We start from the raw sequence: 26,840 nt of genomic DNA on the forward strand, positions 1-26,840 counted from the left end.
CAGGGCCACTTTAAGTCAATTTACAATTCAGGTTTCCAGCACAAAGAGGGTAAACTGGAACCACACACTTGGGCTGCTATTCACACAGTAAGCAACAGGACACCTTAACAGCAGTTACCTGTTCTGATTGGTTTACATCTGTGTCCTATATCAGCCATCAAAGGTTTTGTGTACCACCGTTGCCTTACCTGAATAAATGCAGGTTCTTTGTTAAAAAGTTTCGCAGGTCATCTTTTCCCTCTCTAACCAGAGCCCAGGCCGAAGTTGAGAAGTGTTATTGTCTCACTTTACTAACAAGCATATTTAATTTTTTAAAAACAATCGAGCCCACCCTGTAACTCGAGGTGAATGCTATTTTTTTAAAACCAAGCCCACCCTTCAACTCAGGGCAAGCATGCTGAAAGTTCTGGATTTATGTGTGGGGTCTCAGCTGCAATTTCCCACCTTGTAAGCATTTAAGGCATTATCTCCAGTCTGCAGGCAGCAGTTACCCCAAAACCTCTTGGCTCGATCAGCTGCCCTTTATCTCCCCACCCAAAGGGAAGTGGTCAGTATCCACTCTGGTTTTCCTTCTCCCTACCCCCCAACTACCTACCCCCCCCAAAACTACTAGAGATCATAGTTTTTAGGATCTCTAGCTCACCATATGGATGGATATACACACTTATCTACAGACAGTTCTAGTGTGGTACAATGAATGCTCCAGCAGAACTATGCACATGGTGCTGTTGTAGCTCAGAGGAAAGAAATGGCTTATCCTAGCACCAAGAGCTCAAGGATGCTTCACTGAGGAGATGGTGCTTAGGCAGAGCCTTCGAGTTGAAATCCCAGGAAGGTGTTTACGCCGTTTTTGGCAGAGGTGGGTGTGGGTAAGGGAGGCTCAACCCATTCTATCCCGTTACGTGCATTAAAGTTCAAAAAAACGATTGATGAATCCTCTCTACTCCACCTCTATTTTGCTTGGTTTGGTGCCAGGGAATTGGGTCATGTGGTGGTGTGCTACTACTATGGGCCAGGTGGCTGTGCTGGAGAGCTCCCAGCAGGAAACAGTGGAAGACATGAGAGATGTAGCAGATCTTGCTCAGAACCACCTTTGGGGAGTACCACCCCACTTATACCCAATAGCATCTTTTGGTCTCTCTACTAGGAGAGGAGAAAGTAAATAAACCCTTAAAAGGAGCTTCATCTGATCAATCTGGTCAGGGTCCCTGGGTTCCGGTGTCATCTGATCTCTTGCCTGGCCGCCACTGCATAGCCTGCCTTTGGGGAGGTTTGCATCCCAAAGCAATCCCCAGTGCCTTTCGATAAGAACTTGGGGAAAACTGTTCTTTTGGACACAGGGTCTTCCCTGCTGCGGAAGGTCTGCTGTTCTGAGCACCTCACTGGACAGAACCCAGCATCGCAGGAAGGTGCCACCCTTGGCCAAAGGATGAAGCATTTCTATCTCATGCGTTGTATATAAAGATGCAAAAACGTTTCATTTGTTTTAGAATGGGAAAAAACCACCAACTTGCTACGGTAAAAGGGAGAGCATCATTTAAGTCATATCTCTCAATAGGCAGTTATGGTATCAATTCATGGTAAATTCTAACCCAGCTAAATATTCCCTCATTCTCTGACATAACATACAGGTCCTAACCCAAGGCATAGAAAGTGAGATCAGCTTCTATGAGCATTACCCATATCTAGTCCCGAAACGTTCTCTTGGAAAATGTCATGAATAAGTCTGACTGTACTCATTTGAGCAGTATGCCAACAGGGAATGTTTTGTTTGTTTGTTTGTTTAAGAAAAACAAAAGCAACATGAACCTGAACTTCATTAAAGTTTTTTGTAATGATTTAATTAGATTTATAGCACTGGGCATATTTATTCTGGCCAGGGACGCTTCTCTCTTCTAAAGGATTGGTTGGCAGAGATCTCATGTGCTTTGCAATTTTTTCCTAATCCTTCGTTTCATCTCCTGGTGAGGTGAGGATAAGCATAATCGTGTTCAGGTAATTGCTTTATCAGATGGCTTAATTGTGCATTCAACAGCACTGACAACAAGAAGGTTATTCTTCCTAACGTGTTTTTAACAAAAGCGCTAACTAATTACATGGCATTCTACTCAGGGCATTTGAGAAGAAGACATGAAAACCTATTCTTCAAATCTTGGTTAAACACATGTTTGCGTATACAACATAGAAATAAGTGGTAAAATACTTAGTTGAATTGCTTCCTTCTGCTGTAACTTCATAACTAATCTGCATGTTGACGTAGACCATGTAAATTCTGAGGATGCATTTCACCGTGGACGGTGTTTGAACATCTGTGCTTTCTGAAAATGTCACAATAAACATTTTACCTGAAAGTTTATCCTCGGGAGCCAAAAAGACTGTGTTATCTTGGTATGTTCCAAAAAGAAAGAAATGCTTAATAGAACTGAGGACAGATGTGTCTCATGATTAGAAGGAAGTATTACAACATTAGGCCAAATGGTTTAAAAGATTTCTGAATTAAAGTGGTGCTGAATCTACTTTATTTTGCATGAACTTAGCTAGATCACTAACACGTCTGGTATGGACCTGTATTATATGCTCCTTTTTGCCTACCACTCCTAGAAACACAGTACACCTTAACAGATTCTTACAGGCTCAAAAGCTAGTGGCATTTAGCTGAAGGCTTTAATGACACAAATACTTAATAATATTTGATATTTTAAAAGGTGATTATGCAGTACACTACTTTAAAATTTTTATTCAGTCCAGTAAATACTCTTTCCCTCTTCTTCTGGTAAAAAATACTACCCTTGATCATAGTGAAGGGTGGGGGTAAAGAGGGTCATGTTACCATAGTATTTGATTAAAGGATGGGCACATGATTCAAAACAGCCAATTGGAATCCTTCCCTGGGATTGAAAAACAGATACTGACAAATTTCTTTGCAGTTTCTAGGCTAGAAGCAAATGAATCAGGGGCTGTCAAAATCCATCTTCCCTGCTAAGGGGAGAGAGCCTCTTGGCAGAATGAAGCCAAGCAGAGATGGACAAAGATGAGAAAGAATTTCCACACTGAATTTCCCCTTCTTTCTCTGAGGTCTGCCCACCCCAGTATACTTGCTAGCCTTCTGTGCCAGTAAATCTTCATTTTTTGATGAAGCCAAGTTTGAGTTCTGTTTCTGTCACTTGAAATCAAAAGCATCCTGATGCTACAGCTGGTATTTTATATTACTTTTCAGATGGCATTTCCCTCGTAGAAGTAAAGACTGTCACTCGAGAACCAGACAGACCAGGGTTCCAATATCTACTCTGCTGCTAAGAGCTGTGTTGATCTTGGACAAAGTTTTGCAGCTGCAGTTTTCTCCTCTTTGAGACTACTAATAGCCCCTACCTCAAAGGTTCATTGTGAGAATTAGATGGAATAATAGAGGAAGTAAAATAATTCTGTGGCACTTAGTACAATATCACAGTACTTAATACATGTTCAACAATGAAGTACTGTTGTTTTCTTGTTATTGTCACTGTCATTATTTAAAATATTACTATGGTAGAGACGGCTAGATTACTCCAATATTCACTCTATCCTTCTTAATAACAACACAACTCTGAAATTTCAGCTGGATACGGAGCTACCCAGAATAAACCCACATTTCCCAGCCTCCCTTGCAGCTCTGCGTAGCCCTGTGACTAAGTTGTGGCCAGTAGGATGTGAGCAGAAATGACACATGACTCCCAGACTGTGCCTCCTCCCTCGCCCCCTTCCTACCGGCTGGGGCACAGCAGCCATCTTGGACCAAGAGGCAGAAGCTCAACAGTTCCAATTGTCAGGATGACAGAGCAACAAGGTAAATAAAGGACGCTGGTCACTGACAGTCTGGAGGCAGCATATCAGCCCCAGGCTGCTTATCTTTAGAATGTCTACATGAGAGAGAAATAAAACTGTATCCCATTCAAGCCTCTGTTCTGTTTGAATTTTTGCTATAGCAGCCAGAACTAATACACAGTAAACATCTTAAATATTATTTATACTTGTTCCTTCCAAAAACCCTGTGAAAGAGAAAAGGGGACGACAACCAAACAAGGGCAAGAACTCTATTTAAACTAATAGTTGAGGGTCTTCGTACTATGAACACTAGCTTCTCATTATCCAGTGATGTTTGGCTACCACAGACTGAAGAGAGGACAATGAAAATGGACAAGGCCTCAGGGGGAAAAGCAAAGTTGGGGCATCTGCCATGGGGAACTTGTCCCCATACCTCCAACTGTTTAATGTATAAAACAAACTTGCTTAGAGTTGGTTAGATGCCACTGAGTATGTCTCCAAAGTCATAACACCTCTTGTGTTAGTTTTTTCTAAACAACAGAAAATCAAAATAGTGAAGTCTACGACCCGACTCCCACATCAGACCATTGGTGTCCATGTGGTCTATGGGCACACGACCCGACCTTTTTCTCCCCCCCACCACCTGAGAGCATGCAGGATGGGGGCAGGGTACTTACTACTTCTTGGCCCTCCACAGGGCCGCCCAGATGGCAGTATCCAATGTCTTGCCTAATTGCTGCTACACCTCTTGTTCCTGGGGCCATGACCATGGCCATCAGGCTCCAGTTTCCTGATGCACAAAATGTGCAAATGCAAGCCTTCCACCTCAGTGTCCAATCATCTTCTCTTCTGCTTAGTCAGAAGTGAGGCCCTTGCCAATGAGCCATTTGCAAGTGAAGACAATTCTCACCTGGCAGGTTCTATGGAGGCAGGGCTATCTAAAAATGTCCCCCAAAACACCGACAGCCTCGACTCAGCCAAAAAGCAAAGAAGAGGAGCCGCACATAAAAAGCACCCACGCCTGTCATGGATGCAGGGCCATAAAAGTCTGGGGAGACTAAGACATACCGAGCTCGACACTGTCTTGAGAAGGCTTAACAAATCCATGCCCTGGATTGGCTCTGACCCTCAGAACAGCCTGTTCGTGGGAAATGCCGGCCAAGAGAGTCTCCATTTGCCAAGAACTTCAAACATGACCTTTACTTGGTAGCAATTGTTCGAAACTATTAAGACGACTCTGAAAATAATATAATCCGCAGCAACAACGTGTTGAAAGAAATGCCAACGCTGTAAGGCAAGCTCTCTCTCCCCCTCCCTCGCGTGTGCGCACTCAGAACAGAGGAGAACCATCTTCCTTCACAGCGCTTCTTAACTCTGCATCTCTCTTCTGCATCTAGACAGAAATGAGCCATTTGCTAATTGTTTAACAGCTGTTAATGAACTAAACGTCGTGGGAGGAGGGGAAGAGCAGACGGGTGTTTGCCGGGCTTGTTTGTCCATTCCCAGCAGCCGGGCTGATGCCAGCTAGCAGGGTGAACAGGGCTCCCAGGGCCACTCCAAGGGCCCTCCCCTCAGAGGTCAGGCCGTGCAGCTTCTGCCTGGACACGAGCAGTCCCAGCCCTGACGTCTGAGTTCCGGTCAGGTGGGTGCAGGGGGAGAGATGTCAAAGCAGTCCTATTAAAAGAGGCCCAGCCAGGAGACACCTACCAGGGCCAGAACCTGGAGCAGCGGGGACCTCCACTCCCGCTCCCTTCTGAGTTTCCAGGTCCCCAGCACCACTCCAGATCTGCTCACAGTTTTCCCAAACCGCTCTCCCCTCCAAAGGGAGAGAAAGCTGAGATTGCCCACCTGAAGCCTGGGCTGGCCGGATTCCATCAGCCACAGTGCTGCTTCCCTTCTTACAGGCAAAACTAGAAACTGCCAGCCAGGACACCAGGAGCCTTCATCTTTCTACGCGGATAACAGCAGAGAAAGGAAAGGCACTCACAAACGACGGGGTCCCTCTGGTTTAGGCTGAGGCCACAAAGCTGCTGGCAAGAGCAACCGCAAGTCCCATTGGGATCCAGATGGGGAAGATGTCCTTCTGCTGAGCTCAACTAAAATGACTCTCTGTATTTGAAATTGAGACAGTCACCAAGTCCAGCTATGACTTCCTGAATGCCTCTTCAGACTGCTTCCCATCCATCTCTGCAACCACAAAACAAGTCCAGGCTTCCAGGCTTGCCCAACCGCTCCCATCCTGCAGCCAGTGTAAGCCAGTGAAAAAATCGAAGTCCTTAATAAGACCCCCAGTGTTCTTAGCGTAAAGTGCAACCCCTCTCATTTGGCCTTCAAGGCCCTGGAAAAGTGGCCCCTGACACTTTTCTAGCCTCATTTCTGTGTCTAGTTAACCCCTGTCCCCAATCCCCATGCGACACTGCCATAGTGACACATTCACCGGTTCCTTCAAGAGGGTCTGTGCTTTGTTTCATCTCTTGAGCCCCCTCTTTCCTCTGATGAATGAACTCTCTGTACCTTCCACCTCCATTCATACTCCAGGAGACTCTTTCCAGCCTTGAGATCTCAATGAGCCATCACTTCCTCTAAGAAGACTAAGTCACACCTCCAAACTGGCTGAGGAGGCCCTGTTCTGGGTCCTGCAGCATCCCGAACATCCCTTATCTGAACACCTATTTTAATGAAAGGACACTGCTTTGTAATCTGTCTACCTTCCTTGTAAGTTCCGTGAAAACCGGGGCTTCGTCTTCTGTCATATCCCCAGTATTTAGCACAATGCGTGACACAGAGTAAGAAAGAATTCAATAAACACTTGCTGAATTTCTGGACTCCTTCAGTTTTCCTGGCCAGGAGAATGTGACATCAGGGCAAGTTAAATGATAAGGGTGATCCTTACTACCCAGAAGCCACGTCGAGGGGCAGGGTCTCTACCACATTCTCAAACCAGCTGCAGTGCTGGCCTCCACTTGCCTATTCCCAGCGGGGAGTTTTCTGTTCCTTATCTTTTGTGAGTTATGCTTTGTAGAGTCTGAATATAGAGTCATTTATTGCCATGTAACATCTTATATCCCTTCATCTCAAGATGTTGTGCATTCTTGCGGGTTTTATCTTTGACCTGGGGGAGTCACAGAGGTCTGAGTGGTGTCCCTGATGCCAGGACACTGGAAGAGCCCTGCTACAGACAGAGGCTTCTAAATGCATCCCCACCCCCATTCTAGGAGCTTCTGCTTGTTCAGGGCCCAGAAGCAGAAAGCAAGCTTGTTTGATGGAACCCGAAGACAAACACCAGGCATCAAGGACAGAGCTGATACCCACGCTCCTTCCTCCCCCTTCTCCTGTCAGTGCTCCCCACAGACCTCAGATCCATCTGTGAAAGGGTGAACACTTCCCCTGGAGGACTGAGATTATTTATTACAGGTTTCCTTGATGATGACAGGACTGGGCTGCAATATATTTTTGCCAAAACTGATTTTTTGTGAATGTGATTTATGACATCAAATCACTTCCAGTTGTGCATGCATCCTGGTCTCATTTGTCCTTTGTTTCTTGACCCCAATGACCCAAAAAAGGCCATAACTCCAGGGAATGGGAAGTCACTTGTTCACTAACAGTTAACTCATTCACTCTATTAACTGCCCATCTACTGGTGGTCCTGCGGCAGCTTTGTCTGTGAGACTAACATGTGTTCTTGAACCTCAATAAAGAAGTGGCCATATGTTTAGGGGCAATAGCTAAATCACTCCAATACTGAACCCGACCAGTCGGAAATATCCCCCTTGGAAGGAAGTCTCATTGCACACCACGAGGGTTTAGAATTGGTCTTGGCTTCAGAGGTCTTGAGCAGTCAACGCATGCCTTCAGCATGAGTCATTTGATTCATTTCTTTAGGAAAAAGAGAACGCCAACTTTCTGGAAGTGGATAGAAAACTAGGAGATGAATGTCAAAAACCAACACCCACACCATTTTCCATTGCACTGCTGCCCCTCCACCAGCCTCTCCCCTTTGTTTTAACTGGAAGCAGGTGATCACAGATATCCAGGCAAGAGACTCTGAGTGTCAAATTCTGCCACTGCCCTTGACTCTTTGGGCCTCAGTCTACCCCACATGGAGGATGGGGAGAAAGGCACTACAAGTTCTGATAAGAAGGCATCAGGTCTCTTCTCTTGCTCCAAGAAAAGACAGCTGACCAGGTCTGGGAAACTCAGGACTGAGGCAGGTGCAGGAATTCAAGGGCACTAGAGGAATAGCAGGCTGGGGCAGGCTTTGGGGCTCTGCCCAGCAGTATCTGGAAGCCATTCCTCTTTTGAAAAATCATTGCAAAGGAGCCTTCCAAATCCTGGTCCTGCCTCTTAAACAGCCTGTAAGCAGGCAACCTTCTCTAACCCAAAAGGCCAACTTTCCTGCTCAAACTGCAGGGGGGCCCTGACCAGCAAACATTTGCAGAGGCATTCCCTGGGCAGCTGACAGCATTTCAAGCCACATCTGACAGGTTACGACTGCTCCTTGTAGCTCAGGGGTCATGGGCAGCTGGCATTTGAATCTCCTTCTGCGAACGAGAGACAGAGGCGAGCGGGCAGGTTGCTGCTGGAGTTTGATGTGCAACGTGCCACTTGCCCAACAGCCCTGATCACTCACTGACATTTCATGGCTCGTCTCTAATCGCAGGCTCCAGGATCAGACAGTTCACTCCAGAGCTGGAGGGAATAACTGAACAGCACAAACTGATCTTCACAAAGACAGAATCATTGCAAAGAGCCTCTCTCTGCCGGGGCTCCAGGCTGGGTGTTTAGCTAAGCAACTTGGCCCAGGCTGGGGATGGCTTATTTCTCTCAATCACTAAGCTCTCGGCAACCCCTTCACTCGAATCCCAGAGGGGTTGCACACACTGGAATCTCACCATTCCTTCCCCGCTGGAGTCCTCAGTGGTTCTTCTCTCTTATCCATGATACCGAGCACCCACTGTGTGTCCTGTGCCTGGTGAAGGTAGACAGGCATTGTTTCTACCTCTAGGGCCACACACGCTCTTAAGCCTGCCACTTAAGGCAGACGTGGGCAAGAAGGCACTTACAGTAGCAAGCGTCCTGCAAGCCTGGCATTGCCTGACCACCTGCTCACTTTCCAAGCTTTGGCTTAATGTCTCCTCTTGGACTGTCCTCACATCCGCCCTCTCCTCCTCATCCCCTGTGCCTCTCCCCTCACTGTCACAGCCACCAATAGGGCATCCTCTTAGCTCTTCAAACTCATCATCCTGCCTTAGAGCCTTGGCCTATGCTGTTTCCTCTATCTAGAACATTCTACCAATGCCCCCTCTCAGAGTTTAAAGGACACCTCCTCAGAAAGGCCTTCTCAGCAGGCAACCTTCTCTAACACAAAAAGCCAACTTTCCTGCTCAAACTGCAGGGGGGGCCCTGACCAGCAAACATTTGCAGAGACATTCCCTGGGCAGCTGACAGCATTTCAAGCCACAGCTGACAGGTTACGACTGCTCCTTGTAGCTCAGGGGTCAGGGGGAGCTGGCATTTGAAGCTATAAGCACTCTGTCTCTCTTTCAGAGCACCACATGTATTTGCTTGGTACCAGTTACCAAAATTTGAAGTTACCTATTGATTTGTTTGGTCAGTTATTTCTGTCTGTCTCCCCTACCAGAGCGTAACCTCCAAGTGAGCAGGGATGGCGTCGGTCTGGCTCCCCACTGCCCTTCCATGCTCTGTACAGTGCCTAGAACAATGACAAGTGTCCAAGAGATAGTTGCTGGACAAACGAATGAAGGATCTGTCTAGAGTAGGTGATTACGAAGACAGACTCTGGAGGGCTGTGCTGTTGACGGTGAAGGGTCTCAGCTTAGTTGCGACCGCAAGAGGAGAGCTATCCATACATTTTAAGTGGGGGAGACGTACAAACAGACTTTTATTGCAGAATTACCCTCACCTCTTATGTCATGTGGAAATGGATCTGGGGGGCCGGGGAAAGGCAGACTGGATGTAAGGAGTCCCAATAGGAGGTGTCTATAGAAACCAAAGTCCTCACTACTCAAAGTGTGGTCCGTGGACCAGCAGCATGGATGTCACCTGGGAACTTGTCAGAAATGCAGAATCTCAGGCACCACATCAGACCTGCTCTGTCATAATCTGCATTTTAACAGAATCTCCAGGCAATTGTTCACATACCTAGAAGCTGGGCTTTAGGTGAAAGACAATGATGGCCTGATCTGCCTTCGGGGAGTGGGGGACGGATCTGAGTCATCAATGTTATTATAAATGCACTAGTCCAGACAGCACAGGGTGTTAGAAGCAAGCCTGTGGTTCCTTTGGGGTCAGGGAGAGACGCGAAGCGGGGATGGTAGACACACTCAGCCAAGCTGGGCTGAGCTACTGAGCCAGGATGTTGTGGCTGTGACCCTGGGCAGAGAAGCTGTAATTCACACGGCAGGTCTGACGTTGGGAGGTGTGGCTTACTGACTCTGGCCGTGAAGAAGAGCCAACTTTCTAATTTCCACTCTATCATAAGTTTCCCCAGCACCTGGCACAGAGCCTGGTGCATAAGAAGGGCTCTAGTGATACCTGTTGAAAGAACAAAGGAACTACCAAGCAGTAATTATGATCCTGATATCCTAAAGCAGCTTACACGGGTCTGGGTGCAAGCTAGGTGAACCTTCTGGCTTCCCGCTTTGTTACATATATTCCCTTTGGTTAGAAAACTGTGAAAATCCGAGAGAATAAACATCTACTTTCAGTGAATAAAAGTACATGACTCACTCTTTTGGTGAATAATAATACATGATTATCATTATTACTTGTAATAATCCTGATAAGCTTCTGAGGACAGCAGGCAGTGAGGGACCCCCAGGCCTATGCAGTCTCCACGCTGTAAAGGTCAGGATGGTGAGGGGATCGCAGAGAACAGAAGCTATGTGTGCAGTGGGGGAGGGACAGAGGTGGGACCGGCGTAAAGGCCCAAGCCCAAGGACCACAAGGCAACAAGTGACAGGGAGTCACCAGTTACAACTCTTATCAGCCCCAGACTCCCTTCTGCAAATGATCCCTACAGAGAAAACAAGAAGAGAGATAAAAGCGGTGCAGCTCTGGCTGGAGGGGATGGGAGAGTCAGAGCCCAACTCCTCGCCCCCCACCCTGTCTCGGACACGCACACACAACTCTTCACGCCTAGCACTAAGGGTGTGGGAGCGCGTGCTGATTTATATTTGTTGAATGAGAGAATAAGCAAACCCCTGTCGATTCTGTGGTTTCTTTCGTTCATTATCCCACCGAAATGTACCCATTCCCAAACACAAATGGACAATCTTAGCCCAAGGACACTGCCTGGAGTTCCAAGAACAAATGGTCACCTCCTTCCTCCACCCTGGTGATCCCTGCTTCCCTGCCTGCAATTCCTTTTATTAGAGCCCAGATGAAATGCTCCTCCTCTGTGAAACTTCTCCTCCTTGCTCCAGTAAGAGTAAATAGACCCACTTTATGCCTAGTCCCTTTTTCTATGAAACCATTTTCTCTTCACTGGTTTGAGTTAAAATGACCTGTCACCATACTAGCAACCCTGCCCCTCCACCGCATTAGACTGTAAGCCCTGAAGTCCCCAGAGAAAGGAACAGCAGCCCCTCTAGCCCCAGGACCTGGTGTCGTGCTGGATACATTCTAGATACACAATAAATGCAGCTTAAACGTGTGCCGACATCATACACCTCCCTATCACCACGCTGTCTGTAAGGCAGGCATCCTGGGCCTCCCTCACATCTTTGCTCCCCATCAGCTGAGCTTTGGAACAGCTTACTTCCTCACCTCCTCCAGGAAGCTGGCCTAGATTCACTTCAGGATCACACACCACTCTCAGAATCACCCTTCCCCTAAGCCCTTGATCACTCCAGTTACATAGGAGAGAACGCTTTTATCTTGTCTCTTAGGCCAAAGAGTCTGTTCATGTGGCAGCTTCTCAAGGGCAAGCCCCAAAGTCCACTGAGATTCACAGGCCCCAGTTTTGGCCCAGAGAGCCTTGTCAGAACAAACAGACACAGAGTGCTTTTTGATGACAAAAAAGAGAACGAAGAAGACCGACCTTGGACGTATAGGTGTGGCCGTCGGAGCCGCAGACCATGGCTGACTGTGCCGTGGGACAGGGCTTGCACTTGACCAAATTCGAAGGTCCAACCCAGTGTCTGTGGGCTACATTCCCCTTCTTTTGCCTGAGGATGAAAAAAAGAGGGCATAAGGTAACTGAAGCTCTGGTCTCCATGGTCTTTCCTCCAGGTTACCTGGATACAGGCCAAATAAATAAAGGCTGGTCAAATAGCCAGGCACATCCTGAAGGCCCCTGGCCAGCACCCCCATTTGTTCCAACTTGCTGACAGGGGGCAGGAGACAGTTCCAAAAGCCTAGGTTCAACCCACCAGATGGATGGAGGAAAGCAATGTGGCCATTAAAAATGCTGTAAACACATGACTTATTGACATGAAGAGACATTCACGACACACTAAAAAGACAATGAGAGAATGACTCTGTCAGCTTCCCCAGCGCCCCATCGGGGGTGTGGCAGATCGCAGGTGCCCCCAAACAGCACCCAGAGCCTCAGACGCCTCCGGGGCCGACCAGCAGCCTCTGAGTGGGAGGGTGCAGAGACAACTCAGAGAACAGTCTAGATAGAAATGCATCTCCAAACACAACCAAATGACTTTATCACAGCTGTGGAAAACCATCTCGGGATACGTTTTAAAGCAATTTCAGTCCGGCTTTCAATTTGCCATTCAATAGCGCGGTTCTGAGGTGATGTCACTTTCAACTGCTAAAATCATCATAATTCTGCTCTTTCATTCCAGCTCCGGTCTCCCCCTATCCTGACCTTTGTCATAATGATAAATGGTGCTATTAGGATGGCTTATGTCGACGGCAGGAACCCCATCACCATATCATAAACCATCGAAATAAAGGCCTGCAGTTACGGCCTCCCTTTCTCTCTTAGTTGAGGCTGCTTTCCCAGCAAACCACTGGGAGCCACTCTCCCAGCTGAGGGGCGAGTTCTGGGTGGAGGACAAGTGAGTGTGAGCTGCCCATCAATCAGGCGGGCACTGTGCCCTTGAAGTGCTTTGCTCTGGCAGTCCTGTGAGGTGCTTATTCGGGCGCTAGAGTCAGAAAACACAGGTTCAAAAGTCAGCTCTGCCTCTTACAGTGTGATTGCAGCAGGATATTTCATGCTGTAAATCTCAGTTTCCTTATCTGTAAAATGGGGGTTGGGGGGGGCTGGGAATAGTATCTCCTTCAAGGGGATGGTATGAGGTTTGAAATGAGCTGATGTATGTAAACGACTCAGTATAATGCCTGGAAAATAGGAAGCAACAAAATTGGTGTCTGCTGTTATCATTATTATTTGCCCCAATAGATGGAGGTATAGGGAATGAAAGTACTGTTGCCATAGAAATATGACTTAATTTTAAAGCCCTAGGTTTGGAACGGTGCTGAACTCCCCACAACTCATGGGCCCCAAGGAGGACATCTTTTCTGCCAGGTGTGGAATGGATCTCCAGCTCCTCAGGAATTGGGGTTTGGCATCTGACATAACCTACCCTCTTCCAAATGAAGGAAAGTGAGAAAGAAACGGCACCCACCAACTTGGTTCTTATCCTACTTCAAACCTGCCCCAGCGATTTGGGGGAGGCAGTAAGAGGAGGAAGGTCTGTTTGGGGAACTGCCTTGGAGGCTGACATCGAGAGGAGGACCACGTAGCCACAGCACAACACTTGGAGCCATCAGGGATCCCAGGCTGGACGGGTTGTAGGGCTGAGCCTGTCGGACCAATGAACTGGTAGAGGAAGTCCTACGAGGGCACTTGGAGATGGCCTGGTCCAGGTGACTCATTTTCCTAACAGAAGCAACTAAAGCCAAGCTGGGGAAGAGTCTTGCCCACAGTGATGGAGACAACGGGTGTCTAGGTGTGTGGTAACATTCACATAGCTGTAGTGTGTCCAGGGATGACTCTTCTTCAACCCATCTCAGTCCCACCTAGATGAGCAGCCTGAAAATTTGCTGGGGCACCTGCATGTTTGTCACTGGGGCTCCTGTCTCCAACGCCTCCCCGCTTCCAGAGCAGCTACCCACCTTGTCCCTGCCTCTCTGTCTGGAATAAAAACACCTACTGTTTGCATTTCTAAATCACATGGACACGAGGTCTCCTATTATCCTTAACCAAACACACTTTCTTCTTTCAAGGTGTGTCCTGGACTCCTGAAAAGGGGATCGTAGGGGATGGGATGCCATGCAGCGGACAAGCCGGCTGCCGGCGCAGGGTTAATCTCAGAGGACGTGATTCCTTCAGAAGAACGCCACACATTTATCATCATTCGCAGAGCAGACTGTCTGATGCTGATAATGAATCAGCAAATACAGGCAGCAGTTCTGGTGTCTGGCAGCCCTTCTCCTGGGTCAGTCCCCAGCGTGCGTTGCCACAACTGAAGCAGTTCTTGTTTTGAGTTGCCAGAAAGCGGCAATAAAGTCCAAAGAGTGGGCTGCTTTGCTGGAGCAGACATAACCGTGTGCAGTGATGCCCCAGAGGAAGGAAGCCTGAAGGAGCTCAGCCAAAGGCAGACAAGGGAGAAGTGAACACTGAGCCACTGGCTTTGAGGAAAAGATAGAACGACCTATTAATCACCAGCTAGTGGCGGGTTATCCCTGTCTCTGGACCTGAACGTCACTATCAAGCGCGTTAAGGGGAGGCAAAGAGGTGAAGCTGGCCAGTGCTTCCTAGTGGGCCTGATGCATCAAGGATGCTCGATATATCCTTATTGGGTGAGTGGGTGGTACCCTGCGTGCTGACCACTGCAGCGGTTACTAGCAGTTAATCACAAAATCACAGACTATCTGAGCCAGAAAATACCTTAAAATGAATCTAGTCTAAGAACTTTATTTTATAAATGAGGAATTGGACACACATAGCAGAAGTGAACTGCCCAGTGTCACAAAGAAATATGGCCAAGTTCCTCCATATGCATCTGTCAGGTTGAAGTCATCCTGAAAATGACTGCATTGCTCTAGGACCATTTTAATTCCCCTATTTTGGCATCTATATTTTCACCATCAGGGCTCAGTTTTATAAATAAAATCCCCGTGAAGCACTGTCCTTGACTCTGCACCTGCAGTGGAGAAAGCGCTCTCTCATACCTGATGCCAGGTGGTCATGGATTATGCCCAGGAGGAACCACGTCTGACTTCTCCTGGGATGCCTTGGGGACTAGAGGTACAAAGGCCAAGCCATTCTGAGTTTTCCCATTTCTAATGAGACAAACATACTTATTATATCCAGGCAAACCCAGGTGTTCCTTACCCCACTAGGACCCTAGCGGAGACGGCACCCAAACCTATAGTCTCCGTCCAGAGGCCAAATTACACAAAGTAATGTACAAGTATATGTGAGCCCAAGGAGGCATAACTTCCCTGGTTATTGTGTGTATATTTCAATCCCCACAATTCAGTGCAAACCATAAAAAATAACCAACCCAGTCAAGGCAAGGGACTAAGCTTTCTGGCTCTAAGATATTTCACTTCTTGAGTCAATGAAGAGTGAAATCCGATGAAGGTGTCTTGATGGGACTGCTATTCCCAATGTCAGAGACATTCATCAACTGGGGCGACACAAGCAATTTAGTCCAGGAGGCAGGTCCTGCCAGCCTTCCTTTTGGCCACAGAGCCCTAACTCCATCCCAGCCTGGCTGCTGCTGGGGGCAGCCACGCCTCCTACCCTACACACAGCGCGGCACAGAACATCCCAACCGACAAGAGGGAGAGAAGAAAGACAATCGGAAGATCGCCGGCATTGCTTACTCTCTTTCGCTCAGTTCCTTATTCTTGATCCTTTTTTTTTAAGTTTACCAAAATTCCCAGCATGTATGTTTTTGAAGCAGAGTGATGATTCTTAAGTCCAAATCTGGTGACGTGACTCCCATGCTTTAATTCTCCATCTTCTCCCCACCTCCTAGGGCATCATCTGAACTCCTAGTTTTGCTGTTAAACTGACTGAGCCTGTCTTCACTGGGTCACTGTCTGTCTGCTTCCCTCTCCAACCTCCCCGCCACACACACATCCATGTATACACACACATACCTATGCATGCACATACACACATACCCCATGTACACACACCCCCATGCACACTCACACCTATGCACGTGCCTACGCACATACATCATGCACACGCACACACCCCATGCACACGTACGTGTGCACGCATATACACACCCATGCACACAATGTGCACACACACACTGACCACCAATGCCAAATATTTTTTCTCCAGCCACCCTTTGCTACTTCCCAGAGGCCACCAAAGGGCTCTGTACCCTGTGCCATCGTGTGAGCTTTTCCCAGATCTGAAACACCTTCATTCCCACCCACGTTTCTCTCCTCCAACCCTCTCTGCCTCATAAGGCCTTCTTCAAGGCCCAGTTCAAAAATCCCCTCCCCCAGGAAGTCTCCAGGACTTCCACAGGCAGGCAGGCCGCACTCGCAGCCCAGCACGGTCCTGTGATCACTTCTGCTCAGTCTCCCCCACTGGTCTCCAAGCAAGCACCTTGATTGACTGGACCAAATGTTAAGACGCTACTATGATTCAGATAGGACCTGGCATACACCCAAGCTAAAAGCCTTGGAGCCCATCCTGGACACCTACCTCCCTTCCCTGCCCTCACCACTTCTCCCCATCACTCAGGTCCTACTGATTCTACCTCCAGCCAGCCATATCAGCCCCTTACATGTGCCATGCAAACTCAAGTCTGTATTGACTTGGTAAACGCTTTCTACCTACAGAGCAAATATCTGCCCCTTGTCTAAGCTGCAAATCGACTGCTTTCCATGAAGTTTCTCCTCCCCCTGGGAGCCCTACCCCAAGCAGAATTAACCATGACATTATTTGTCCCAACACACAACTTGTTCAGACCCAACTGTGACAGTCACCACAGCACAAAGCAGTTCATTTTGTTTCTGTCTTCCTCAATAGACTGTACACTCCTCAAGGGTAGTGACTGTGTCTTAATCAAATTTGTGCTCCTGGTGCTTGGAAACATGGTTGACCCTTGACACACAGGTGTGCTCAGTGAAATAAGTGAATGTATTAATTTGGACTTTTAGAACTTTCTCCTTTTATTTCTGGAAATTATTAGCACTAACCAGAAGACAAAAATCGCATGTTGTTTAAGCAGTTAAGAATTTGACCGACTAAGAAATCCTAATTCAGACTTGCAAAAAACAATTAGCAAGAATGTCTGAAGACAGCAGAAAAGTGGGTAGGGAGGACTCTCCTGTGCTTCTGAGGGCTGAGGGACCCCCATCCTCTTGAAGGGAGATTGTCTCCAAAGCTGGGGGAGGACCTCCGAGACAGAGCTTCCAAATTCCCAACTGAGAGCAATTTTTAAACTTGGGAACGAGAAATGAGAATTCTCAAGAACTCTGGAGAATTGCTGAAATAATAAGTTTTTCTGTCTTCTTCTCAATACTATATTTATGTGGTTTTTTAAAACAAATAGGAAATATTAAGTTTAGTAGTATTTATAAAGAAATGTAGCTTAAAGTGAAAATTCAAATACTAGAAATTGCCAGCAAACATGATTGGGTAGTATTCAAGTAATGTGTTATTTGGATCTTCTAGCAAGTTAACAGCACTGCACAGAATCACATGTTCATACTTGTTCTAAAACTACTTTTTGGAACACCACTCAGAGGATTTCTATAAGGTACACTATGCAAGTACATTTATTACTATTCATTTTATTTACAAGAGCAACTCACCACTGGCAGCACAGTGGATGACGACCACATATCTTATAAGACGGCAATAGCTGCAGGCAAGACAGACCAGATCATGACTGCCCTTTCCTGTCCTAGTTCCTGGAAAAGTCAACCTTAACCTACAAGTCCACACGTCAGCATGTCCTGCTCTTGCTTCCCATTGGACCCTGCCACTCTTCACTCAGAGATCCCTACCCTCACCAATCAAGGCAAGTCCCAAGTCCTGCCACTTCCCCAGATGACAAGCAAGGGAGTCTTTGATGACAGGAGTTGTGACCCAGTATTTCACATGACCATGGGCAGAGTAGGGCCATAATCAGGGCCCACAGTAAAAGTGTCAGAACAAAGACTTCTAGAGAACTTTTTTCCAGCAATCAATATACATGCAGGTGTAAATTTCCTGATATCAATCCCACAGGATGAAATTCAACAAAGTGCATCAAAATATTTGAATGATGCAGTGGGGTAGGGGCTGCAGCTGTATAGAACTGCTGACATTTTTTTCAAAAAAATTTTTTAAAATTATTTATTTATTTATTTTTGGCTGCTTTGGGTCTTCGTTGCGTTGCCCAGGCTTCTCATTGCGGTGGCTTCTCTTGTTGTGGAGCACAGGCCCTAGGCACACAGGCTTCAGTAGTTGTGGCTTGTGGGCTCAGTAGCTGTGGCACATGGGCTTAGTTGCTACGCCGCATGTGGGATCTTCCCGTCCCAGGGCTCGAACCCGTGTCCCCTGCCTTGGCAGGCGGATTCTTAACCACTGCGCCACCAGGGAAGTCCTTTCTTCAGTTATTGAAGAAGACTCCTTCATTTTATTTAATACACTGTGCATTCTAACGTGTTTGCATAACTTTTGACAGAACTGTTTTACTCTGCATATGAACAGCTGGTAAAAGAGAAAAGCAATTCCAGGTCACAAACAGTAGCAGCAGCACTCCAGTTCTTTTCTGTGACTGCTCCACTCCAGTCTAAATGCCCTGAACACTTCTCCCTGACTCCTCGCCCACAACAACACCCTGGCAGTAGATGCTGCCATTACTCCATTTAATGGAAGGAAAAAACAGAGGCCTACATAACCAGTCCCAGGCCCTTCTTCTCTGTCCTGTCTTTGTTCTCTCATCAAATCTCTACGGCAGACCTGTCAGCTCAGAGGCCTGGAGAACCCACCCAGGAATCAACCCTTTCCATTAATCACAGTGCCTGTTTGCTGGCAGCCAGCATTACTGCATTTTACCTTCATGTTAATGTCAAACTGCCCATTGAAAACCAAGATTGAATTTGTTTGCAAAATCAGAACTAATTGCTTCTGAAACAAGGATGGAAGATACTCAGATAGTTGATATGGTGGCTATTTTGAACCAGAGACAAAATAATGAATGTTAATTGGAACGAAAACATGTTAACCACTGAAATAATCTGTCCTGTAAAATGAGGCTATAATTCCTCCATTGTTAGGATTATTTGAGTCATTATACCAAGTCATAAAATTACACAGGAGGAGCATAATGGCCTGTGTCATTTACAAAAGCTGTTTTGTGAGAGAGAAAGGCTCCCACATGAGACATGCTCCATCCTGGTGCCCGTGGGCTCAGGAGTCTCCTTCCTTTTCCAGGTGAAGAAGGTCCCAGACGCAAGATCCTGTCCAAAGAGAGTCCAAGTTTCCTAATAAACAGATGTCTATTAGAGAACTGTGGAAAGAACTCCCAGCCTCCGTGGAGTAACTATTGTTACTATGTTGTGCATCTCGGAGTGTTCTAAGGGCTACTGGGCACTCACATGGTATAAGCACATGCTGTTTACAGAAGCTTGAAATTTAAAAGGGCAAATGTATAGTAATGATAATAGCAGCTACACATTTATTGAGGACTTATGATTCTGCTGATACTACTGTTATTACTACCAGCAACAATAAGGACCATGTTCTGAGCTCTCGCAATGTTCCAGGCCCTTTACATGAACTGTCACGTTCATTCCTCCCGGCAGCTCCAAGAAGGAGGGAAGTAATAGTGCAACATGGGAAGAACATGGGAAGTGTCGGGAGTGAGTATGAGTCGAGGAGACTTCGTGAGCAAAGCAGACTTATGGGAGGATCCAGACTCACAAGGGGGGCCCTGGTCATCAGGGTTGAGCATCTCCTGATCCACTGATTCAAGCTGGCATGTCACTCACAGGGAAGCCAGCACCCTTATGTGTCTTCACTCCATCTGGCTTGGTCCAGGTAAGGAGGCTGAGGGTTTGACATACGCCAGGTCGAGGCTCAGATCCATCAGAAGAGATAAGCAGGTGCCAGAATTCGCAGAGAGCCATCAGTCCCCAGGCATGCTTCCAAACCACCACCAAGCCAGCTTTCTAAAGCACCTTCAAACCCATAGGAAAAGGATGTATTTTTTAAGTTTATAGAGCAGAACCAGGGCCACCAAAAAGATATGTGCCTGGTATGGATGCAATTCCAAAAGCAGGAACGTCTCTCTGGGTGTATATGAACGGCAACCTCTGGACTACAGTTCATTTCAACTTGAGCCTCCATGACCTGCCTTTCACCTGAGCTGTGTAATGGCCCAGGCAGGTGAAAAGCATCTAATCTTCATAGATGACAAGATTCAGTAGCCAGAGGAGAGTTTCCAACAGCACTGTACGTGCATGTGTAAAAGAGCTGAAAATGTTTAAGAGGGAACACACCACAGGGAACACACCCTTAGCCAGGTAAGACTGAGGGCGTGAGAAAGGGAACCTCCACTTTGTTACTCTATATGTCTAGTATGTGACTCTCTTACAACCACGTATTGCTGGTTTAATCTGTTCAAAATCTAAAAAAGGAATGCATTTTCAGAATTTTTAAAGAAGTGCATGTTTTCAAGCCTACCCCTGTTTGCCAACCCTCCATTTCTCCAGTAGTGTTTAAAAAAGTCAAGGTAATTGAAACAGAAGAAAGATCTCCCAGGTGCAGGAAGGAGGGCTGAAAAAAAGGGAGTTTATCTATGTAAAAGCCGCCTGACCAGTCCTCAAAGGCTTCAGTGAAGAACAAGGGGTCAGATCTATCTGAACTAAGTTTCTACATTACTGCATTTTGAGGGCCTGTTTAAGCAAAGCCGTCAAAACTGAAGGTATAAGTATTCCAAAGGTGGTTAGGATCCTAGAGACAGTCTACTTTTTCAGTAAACATTTATTATATACCTACTATGGGCCAGAAATTGGGCAAAGAATTCAAAGATAATGCTAGATTTGTGTTAAATGTAGTTCCTATAACACACATCACATGTAACAATTATTAATTAGCATAATGATATTTAATTACTCTGGATGGCTGAATTTATTTGGGGTAGGTGTTACTTTAACTGTTTTTATTCTTACATCCTGAAACGGTAAAGATTCTCTGAGAATGCTAACTTATCCAAGAAAACTTCCACGTGGCAAATTTCTACGTGCTATTAATTTCAGGACCCCCCATCACCACCCTCTAGCCATTCTACATTTAAGAGCATCAGAAGCAATTTGTGTGACCAATGGGCAAAAGACAAGAAGGAAAGGAACCTGCCGAATTACAAACCCAGATCTCTGGTGTTCCTCACATTTCTGGACATTACTTGAATCAAGGTTTCCTTATACCTGAAACCAAATAGATATGTCCAGGGATCCTAATCAAACCTAGCTCTCACCTAAACTCACAATGCCCTCAGCGTGCCCACATCAAATCATGAAGATTAGCAGGCTGATGTGATTATGTAAATTCCACTAAGTGGCCTGAGACTCTGTGTCTGCAGTCACCTTCCATTGAGGCAACGACAGAGCACGGCCACTGGCACCAAGGGGCTCTATGAGGCAGCAAAGGTGGGGTTTTAACTCAAAGTTCAGCTTGTTGAAGAGCTCGGCCACTGGGGCCTGCAGGTAAAACCCACACACGTACACATACACTTACAGGCCCCAGCTAAAATTCTGCTTTATTAATGCAAAGTGCCAAGCCAGCAGTGTAACAGCAGCTATTAGGAAAATGTAAGTGAATGGCTGGGCTTTCTTTATTCCCTTAGGATAATGGATAGCGGAGTACTGTTGTAAATTTCCATTTCTTCCTAAAAGGGGGCAGGAGAGGAACTGTTACAATTACCCACTGGCCTTTGGCATTCCCATTTGATTTCTTGTTTGCTAATTGTCTTTGTTTGCTGGCCCAAGAAAGCAAGGTCCCTTTCTAGCCCTGAGACCTTAGAGGAAATCTTTAGCAATGGATACGCTCATCGGAAAAAAATCAAATGAAAGCCCAGGGCCAAGAATTTCCTTTGCCTCCCTCTCTGAGTGTTCATAATCCTGCCTCTTCTCGGGAGGGGCTAGAATTACCGAGGGTTTTGCTACCACGACTTCCAGCTAAGTGTGTGTGAGCTCAGGTGTGCACACGAGGGTGAGTGCAGGCACATGCAATTCTACCATAGGCTCTGCTGCTATCATCTTAGAAAATACGTGCTTGCATTCCTGAGGGGCAGTTAATTATTATGGGACATGTGTATGAGAGAAAACATAGCCACGTTTGTTTTCTAGTCACCAGCAGCAAAGCAACCCCATTCTGGGAGGGCCGCATATGATCCACTTTAGGAAGAACAAGTCGGCAAAATGAAGCAGAGGTGGGTAGATGGCATCGGGGATACCACCTTTTCAGGACAGGCCCAGAGACAGGCTGGAAGCTGACAGATACATGGATCCAAGGAGACCCAGCTGAACACCATCATCTGCAAACCATCAACATGGCGCCATTCACCACCAGTGCCGCAGAACACAGGCATGGCCACATCTACATCATAACTTTCTCCTGCTCTGAAAGTTTTCTTCACAGTCAAGGTCAGAGGAGAGAAGCTGGAGCCCTTGACAAGTTCCTTCTTGCCTCTGTGGCCTTCACTGGTAGGGAATTTTCTGGGTGGGCGGCCAAGAATGAAGCCTAGCTCCCTTGGTCTTGTGTTTTCTCCAACACTTACCTTCTCCAGCCAGGTTCCTCCCACCCTTTCCCAAGGGCCAGCTCCAAGGCTACTCCTCACAGAAGATGTCTCAGACAGCCCCGCCCCTTCCCTGAAGTATGTCTGTCCTGTGTTCCCAGTCCCTTGTTCGTGCCCTGCAGCTCTTTATCACTGGCTACTTTGGACTATGCTCATTCAGGTACCCAGCGGCTCCTATGCACAGACAAGATGCTCAAGAATGTGTTGGCACAGGGAGCAGTAACCCTGTGCCCTAATGCTATTCCAGAGTAGAACCTGCACCAAAGTCTAGAAGTTACCAAGAGAAAACCTTCTGAGTCAGTGTAAGGAAGATCTCTCGACACAGTGAGTGAGAGCTGTCCCAGGACAGAGGTTCCGTCTCAGGAGGTTGGGGAGGAGGCCCCCAGTACCGCAAGAGTTAACGCAGAGGTCACCTAGAGGAAGGGGATTCTACAGAAGGCACACTCTGATGGGTGCAAGCATTCTTCTATAATGGACAAGGAGGAGGTTGTTTCTATTTCTTTAGTACTGTAGTCAAGGGCACTGAACAGCCTTGAATACAGATCTTTACGTGTATCTCTATTTGCTTCCATGAGATAGATTCTCCAAAATGGAACTAGAGGGCCAATGAGGCCAAAATACCCACCAGAAATGCTGTACTGTGAATACCTGCAGAGTGCCAAGGCCTGGAGTTATACTCCAGAGGGAACTAGGTATTACAAGTAAGTGGGATGAGCATGATCGGGGTAGGGGGGGATGTGCTCTGTGGCAGGGAACCCACTAGCCATGACTACTGACACCAGCCAGCCAGAACGTGAAGAACAGCAGGGTCTCTGCAGATGTGAGCTCACGTGAGGCTGGCAAGGATCATCACCCCACCTGATGGCTCCTTGAGCAACTGGAGGCTCAGATGGGAGACTGGCTTTCACTGGACACCTACTATGTTCCAGCATTACTTTAAAGTCATCCACTGATAACAAAATGCAGATTCCAGGTAGGAAAGTGTCTGGAAGGCAAAGTGGCCCTTACACAGAAGATAGGCTTCGGGCAGCCTTGCCCTGGTCCCCCGTCTCTGCCACATAAAGGCTGGGCAGGATTGAGCAAGTCACACAGCGTCTGAGCCAGAGTCCTTACATGCCCTTAAACTACTAGGGATACTAGTAAATACCACTGGTCCATGCTGCCCCTTCCCTGCCTTCTACCCATGTCCCAGCCCCAATTGCAGGGGGAAGCGGCTGCTCCCTTCTTGGAATTTTAACTTTAGTTCATGGGACTTTTGACTTTCTAACCTAGACTGTATGCACCTGTGTCCCTAGTCCCCTCTACTAGGCTACCAGCTCCAACGAGGGGAGCTTTAGGATCGTCCTGTGAGCGCATGTGTGCGTGAACGTGTGTGAACGTGCGTGAATGTGCACACACACACACACTCACACCCAGAGTCCTCCAGCTCCTCTCACATAGCACACAATCTGGTTTTAAGAACAAGAATTCAAGAAAATTCAGTCCACATTTTCTTGTCGATTATATTATAAAAAACTCTTACCAGATCTTTAACAGTGGTCATTTTAAATCTTCTTCAATTCATAGACAATTGTTTTATTCTGATGCTTTCTTAAAAGCTTTTGCAATAAACTATAATCCAAAAGTAATAAAAAAATTCAGTCCATCCTAAGCCACATTTTTATGTCACTCTCTGGCTTAAAGCCACATAAAACTTCCTTTCATACCTGGCCTGAGAGCCAACCCCATCCGTGGCCTTTGAGGCTCTGTAGGGTTGGGCCCTGCCTCCCTCTCTGGCCTCATGCAGCCAGGTCCCCTCTGTCACTGCCTTCCTGCAGCTCAGGCCTCTCTCCTCTCACTTCCTTTAGGACACTAAGGCCCTTTCCCTTCCCTGAACCAGGGCCTTTGCAAAGGCTGTTCCCCAGTTCCAAGAACATGTCTCCCTACTCTGTACCTTCTCCCCAGCTGGCACTGTTGGTGTAAATTGATACAGCCACTATGGAGAACAGCATGGAGGTTCCTTAAAAAACTAAAAGTAGAACTACCATATGACCCAGCAATCCCACTACTGGGCATATATCCTGAGAAAACCATAATTCAAAAAGAGTCATGTACCACAATGTTCATTGCAGCTCTATTTACAATAGCCAGGACATGGAAGCAACCTAAATGTCCATCAACAGATGAATGGATAAAGAAGATGTGGAAAAGACAGCCTCTTCAATAAGTGGTGCTGGGAAAATTGGACAGATACATGTAAAAGTATGAAATTAGAACACTCCCTGACACCATACACAAAAATAAACTCAAAATGGATTAAAGACCTACGTGTAAGGCCAGACACTATCAAACTCTTAGAGGAAAACATAGGCAGAACACTCTATGACATAAATCACAGCAAGATTCTTTTTGACCCAGCTCCTAGAGAAATGGAAATAAAAACACAAATAAACAAATGGGACCTAATGAAACTTAAAAGCTTTTGCACAGCAAAGGAAACCATAAACAAGACCAAAAGACAACCATCAGAATGGGAGAAAATATTTGCAAATGAAGCAACTGACAAAGGATTAATCTCCAAGATTTACAAGCAGCTCATGCAGCTCAATATAAAAAAAAAAACAACCCAATCCAAAAATGGGCAGAAGACTTAAGAAGACATTTCTCCAAAGAAGATATACAGATTGCCAACAAACACATGAAAGAATGCTCAACATCATTAATCATTAGAGAAATGCAAATCAAAACTGCAATGAGATATCATCTCACACCGGTCAGAATGTCCATCATCAAAAAATCTAGAAACAATAAATGCTGGAGAGGGTGTGGAGGAAAGGGAACACTCTTGCACTGTTGGTGGGAATGTAAATTGATACAGCCACTATGGAGAACAGTATGGAGGTTCCTTAAAAAACTACAAATAGAACTACCATACGACCCAGCAATCCCACTACTGGGCATATACCCTGAGAAAACCATAGTTCAAAAAGAGTCATGTACCAAAATGTTCATTGCAGCTCTATTTAAAATAGCCAGGACATGGAAGCAACCTAAGTGTCCATCATCAGATGAATGGATAAAGAAGATGTGGCACATATATACAATGAAATATTACTCAGCCATAAAAAGAAATGAAATGGATGTATTTGTAATGAGGTAGATGGAGTTAGAGTCTGTCATACAGAATGAAGTAAGTCAGAAAGAGAAAAACAAATACAGTATGCTAACACATATATATGGAATCTAAGGAAAAAAAAAAAAAGGCCATGAAGAACCTAGTGGCAAGACGGGAATAAAGACACAGACCTACTAGAGAATGGACTTGAGGATATGGGGAGGGGGAGGGGTGAGATGTGACAGGGTGAGAGAGTGGCATGGACATATATACACTACCAAATGTAAAATAGATAGCAAGTGGGAAGCAGCCGCATAGCACAGGGAGATCAGCTCGGTGCTTTGTGACCACCTAGAGGGGTGGGATAGGGAGGGTGGGAGGGAGGGAGATGCAAGAGGGAAGAGGTATGGGAACATATGTATATGTATAACTGATTCACTTTGTTATAAAGCAGAAACTAACACACCATTGTAAAGCAATTATACTTCAATAAAGAAGTTTAAAAAAAAAAAAGAAGATGTGGCACATATATACAATGGAATATTACTCAGCCATAAAAAGAAACGAAATTGAGTTATCTGTAGTGAGGTGGATGGACCTAGAGTCTGTCATACAGAGTGAAGTAAGACAGAAAGAGAAAAACAAATACCATATGCTAATGCATATATATGGAATCTTAAAAAAAAAAAAAAGGTTCTGAAGAACGTAGGGGCAGGACAGGAATAAAGACGCAGACGTAGAGAATGGACTTGAGGACACGGGGAGGGGGAAGGGTAAGCTGGGACAAAGTGAGAGAGTGGCATGGACATATATACACTGCCAAATGTAAAATAGATAGCTAGTGGGAAGCAGCAGCATAGCACAGGGAGATCGGCTCGGTGCTTTGCGATGACCTAGAGGGGTGGGGTAGGGAGGGTGGGAGGGAGGCTCAAGGGGGAGGAGATATGGGGACATGTGTATGCATATGGCTGATTCGCTTTGCTGTGCAACAGAAACTAACACAGTATTGTGAAGCAATTATACTCCAATAAAGATTAAAAAAAAAAAAAAAAAAAGAACACTTCTCCCTACTCTGTACCTTCTCCCCAGCTGGCACCTTTCACCTTTCACCCCCTTCAACCAACCTAAAGTGACTCTCTCTTATGGCACCCTGCTCTTATCCTACTTAACGCATAGCACAATTTATATGATACTTT

At 46.3% G+C, this 26,840-nt stretch overlaps 1 protein-coding gene across 2 annotated transcripts in view; it reads right to left on the minus strand.

Annotated features, from left to right (window-relative positions):
* SPOCK1 (SPARC (osteonectin), cwcv and kazal like domains proteoglycan 1) overlaps positions 1-26,840 on the minus strand; it is a 549,728-nt gene that overhangs the window by 125,223 nt on the left and 397,665 nt on the right. For both annotated transcript variants that reach the window (XM_036848672.1, XM_036848671.1), the window contains one exon: positions 11,867-11,993. In XM_036848672.1, coding sequence (XP_036704567.1) covers positions 11,867-11,993 — 127 coding nt within the window. The remainder of the gene's footprint in view (positions 1-11,866; positions 11,994-26,840) is intronic.

Source organism: Balaenoptera musculus, chromosome 3 (genome assembly GCF_009873245.2).
Source record: "Balaenoptera musculus isolate JJ_BM4_2016_0621 chromosome 3, mBalMus1.pri.v3, whole genome shotgun sequence".
NCBI classification, from domain to species: domain Eukaryota; kingdom Metazoa; phylum Chordata; class Mammalia; order Artiodactyla; family Balaenopteridae; genus Balaenoptera; species Balaenoptera musculus.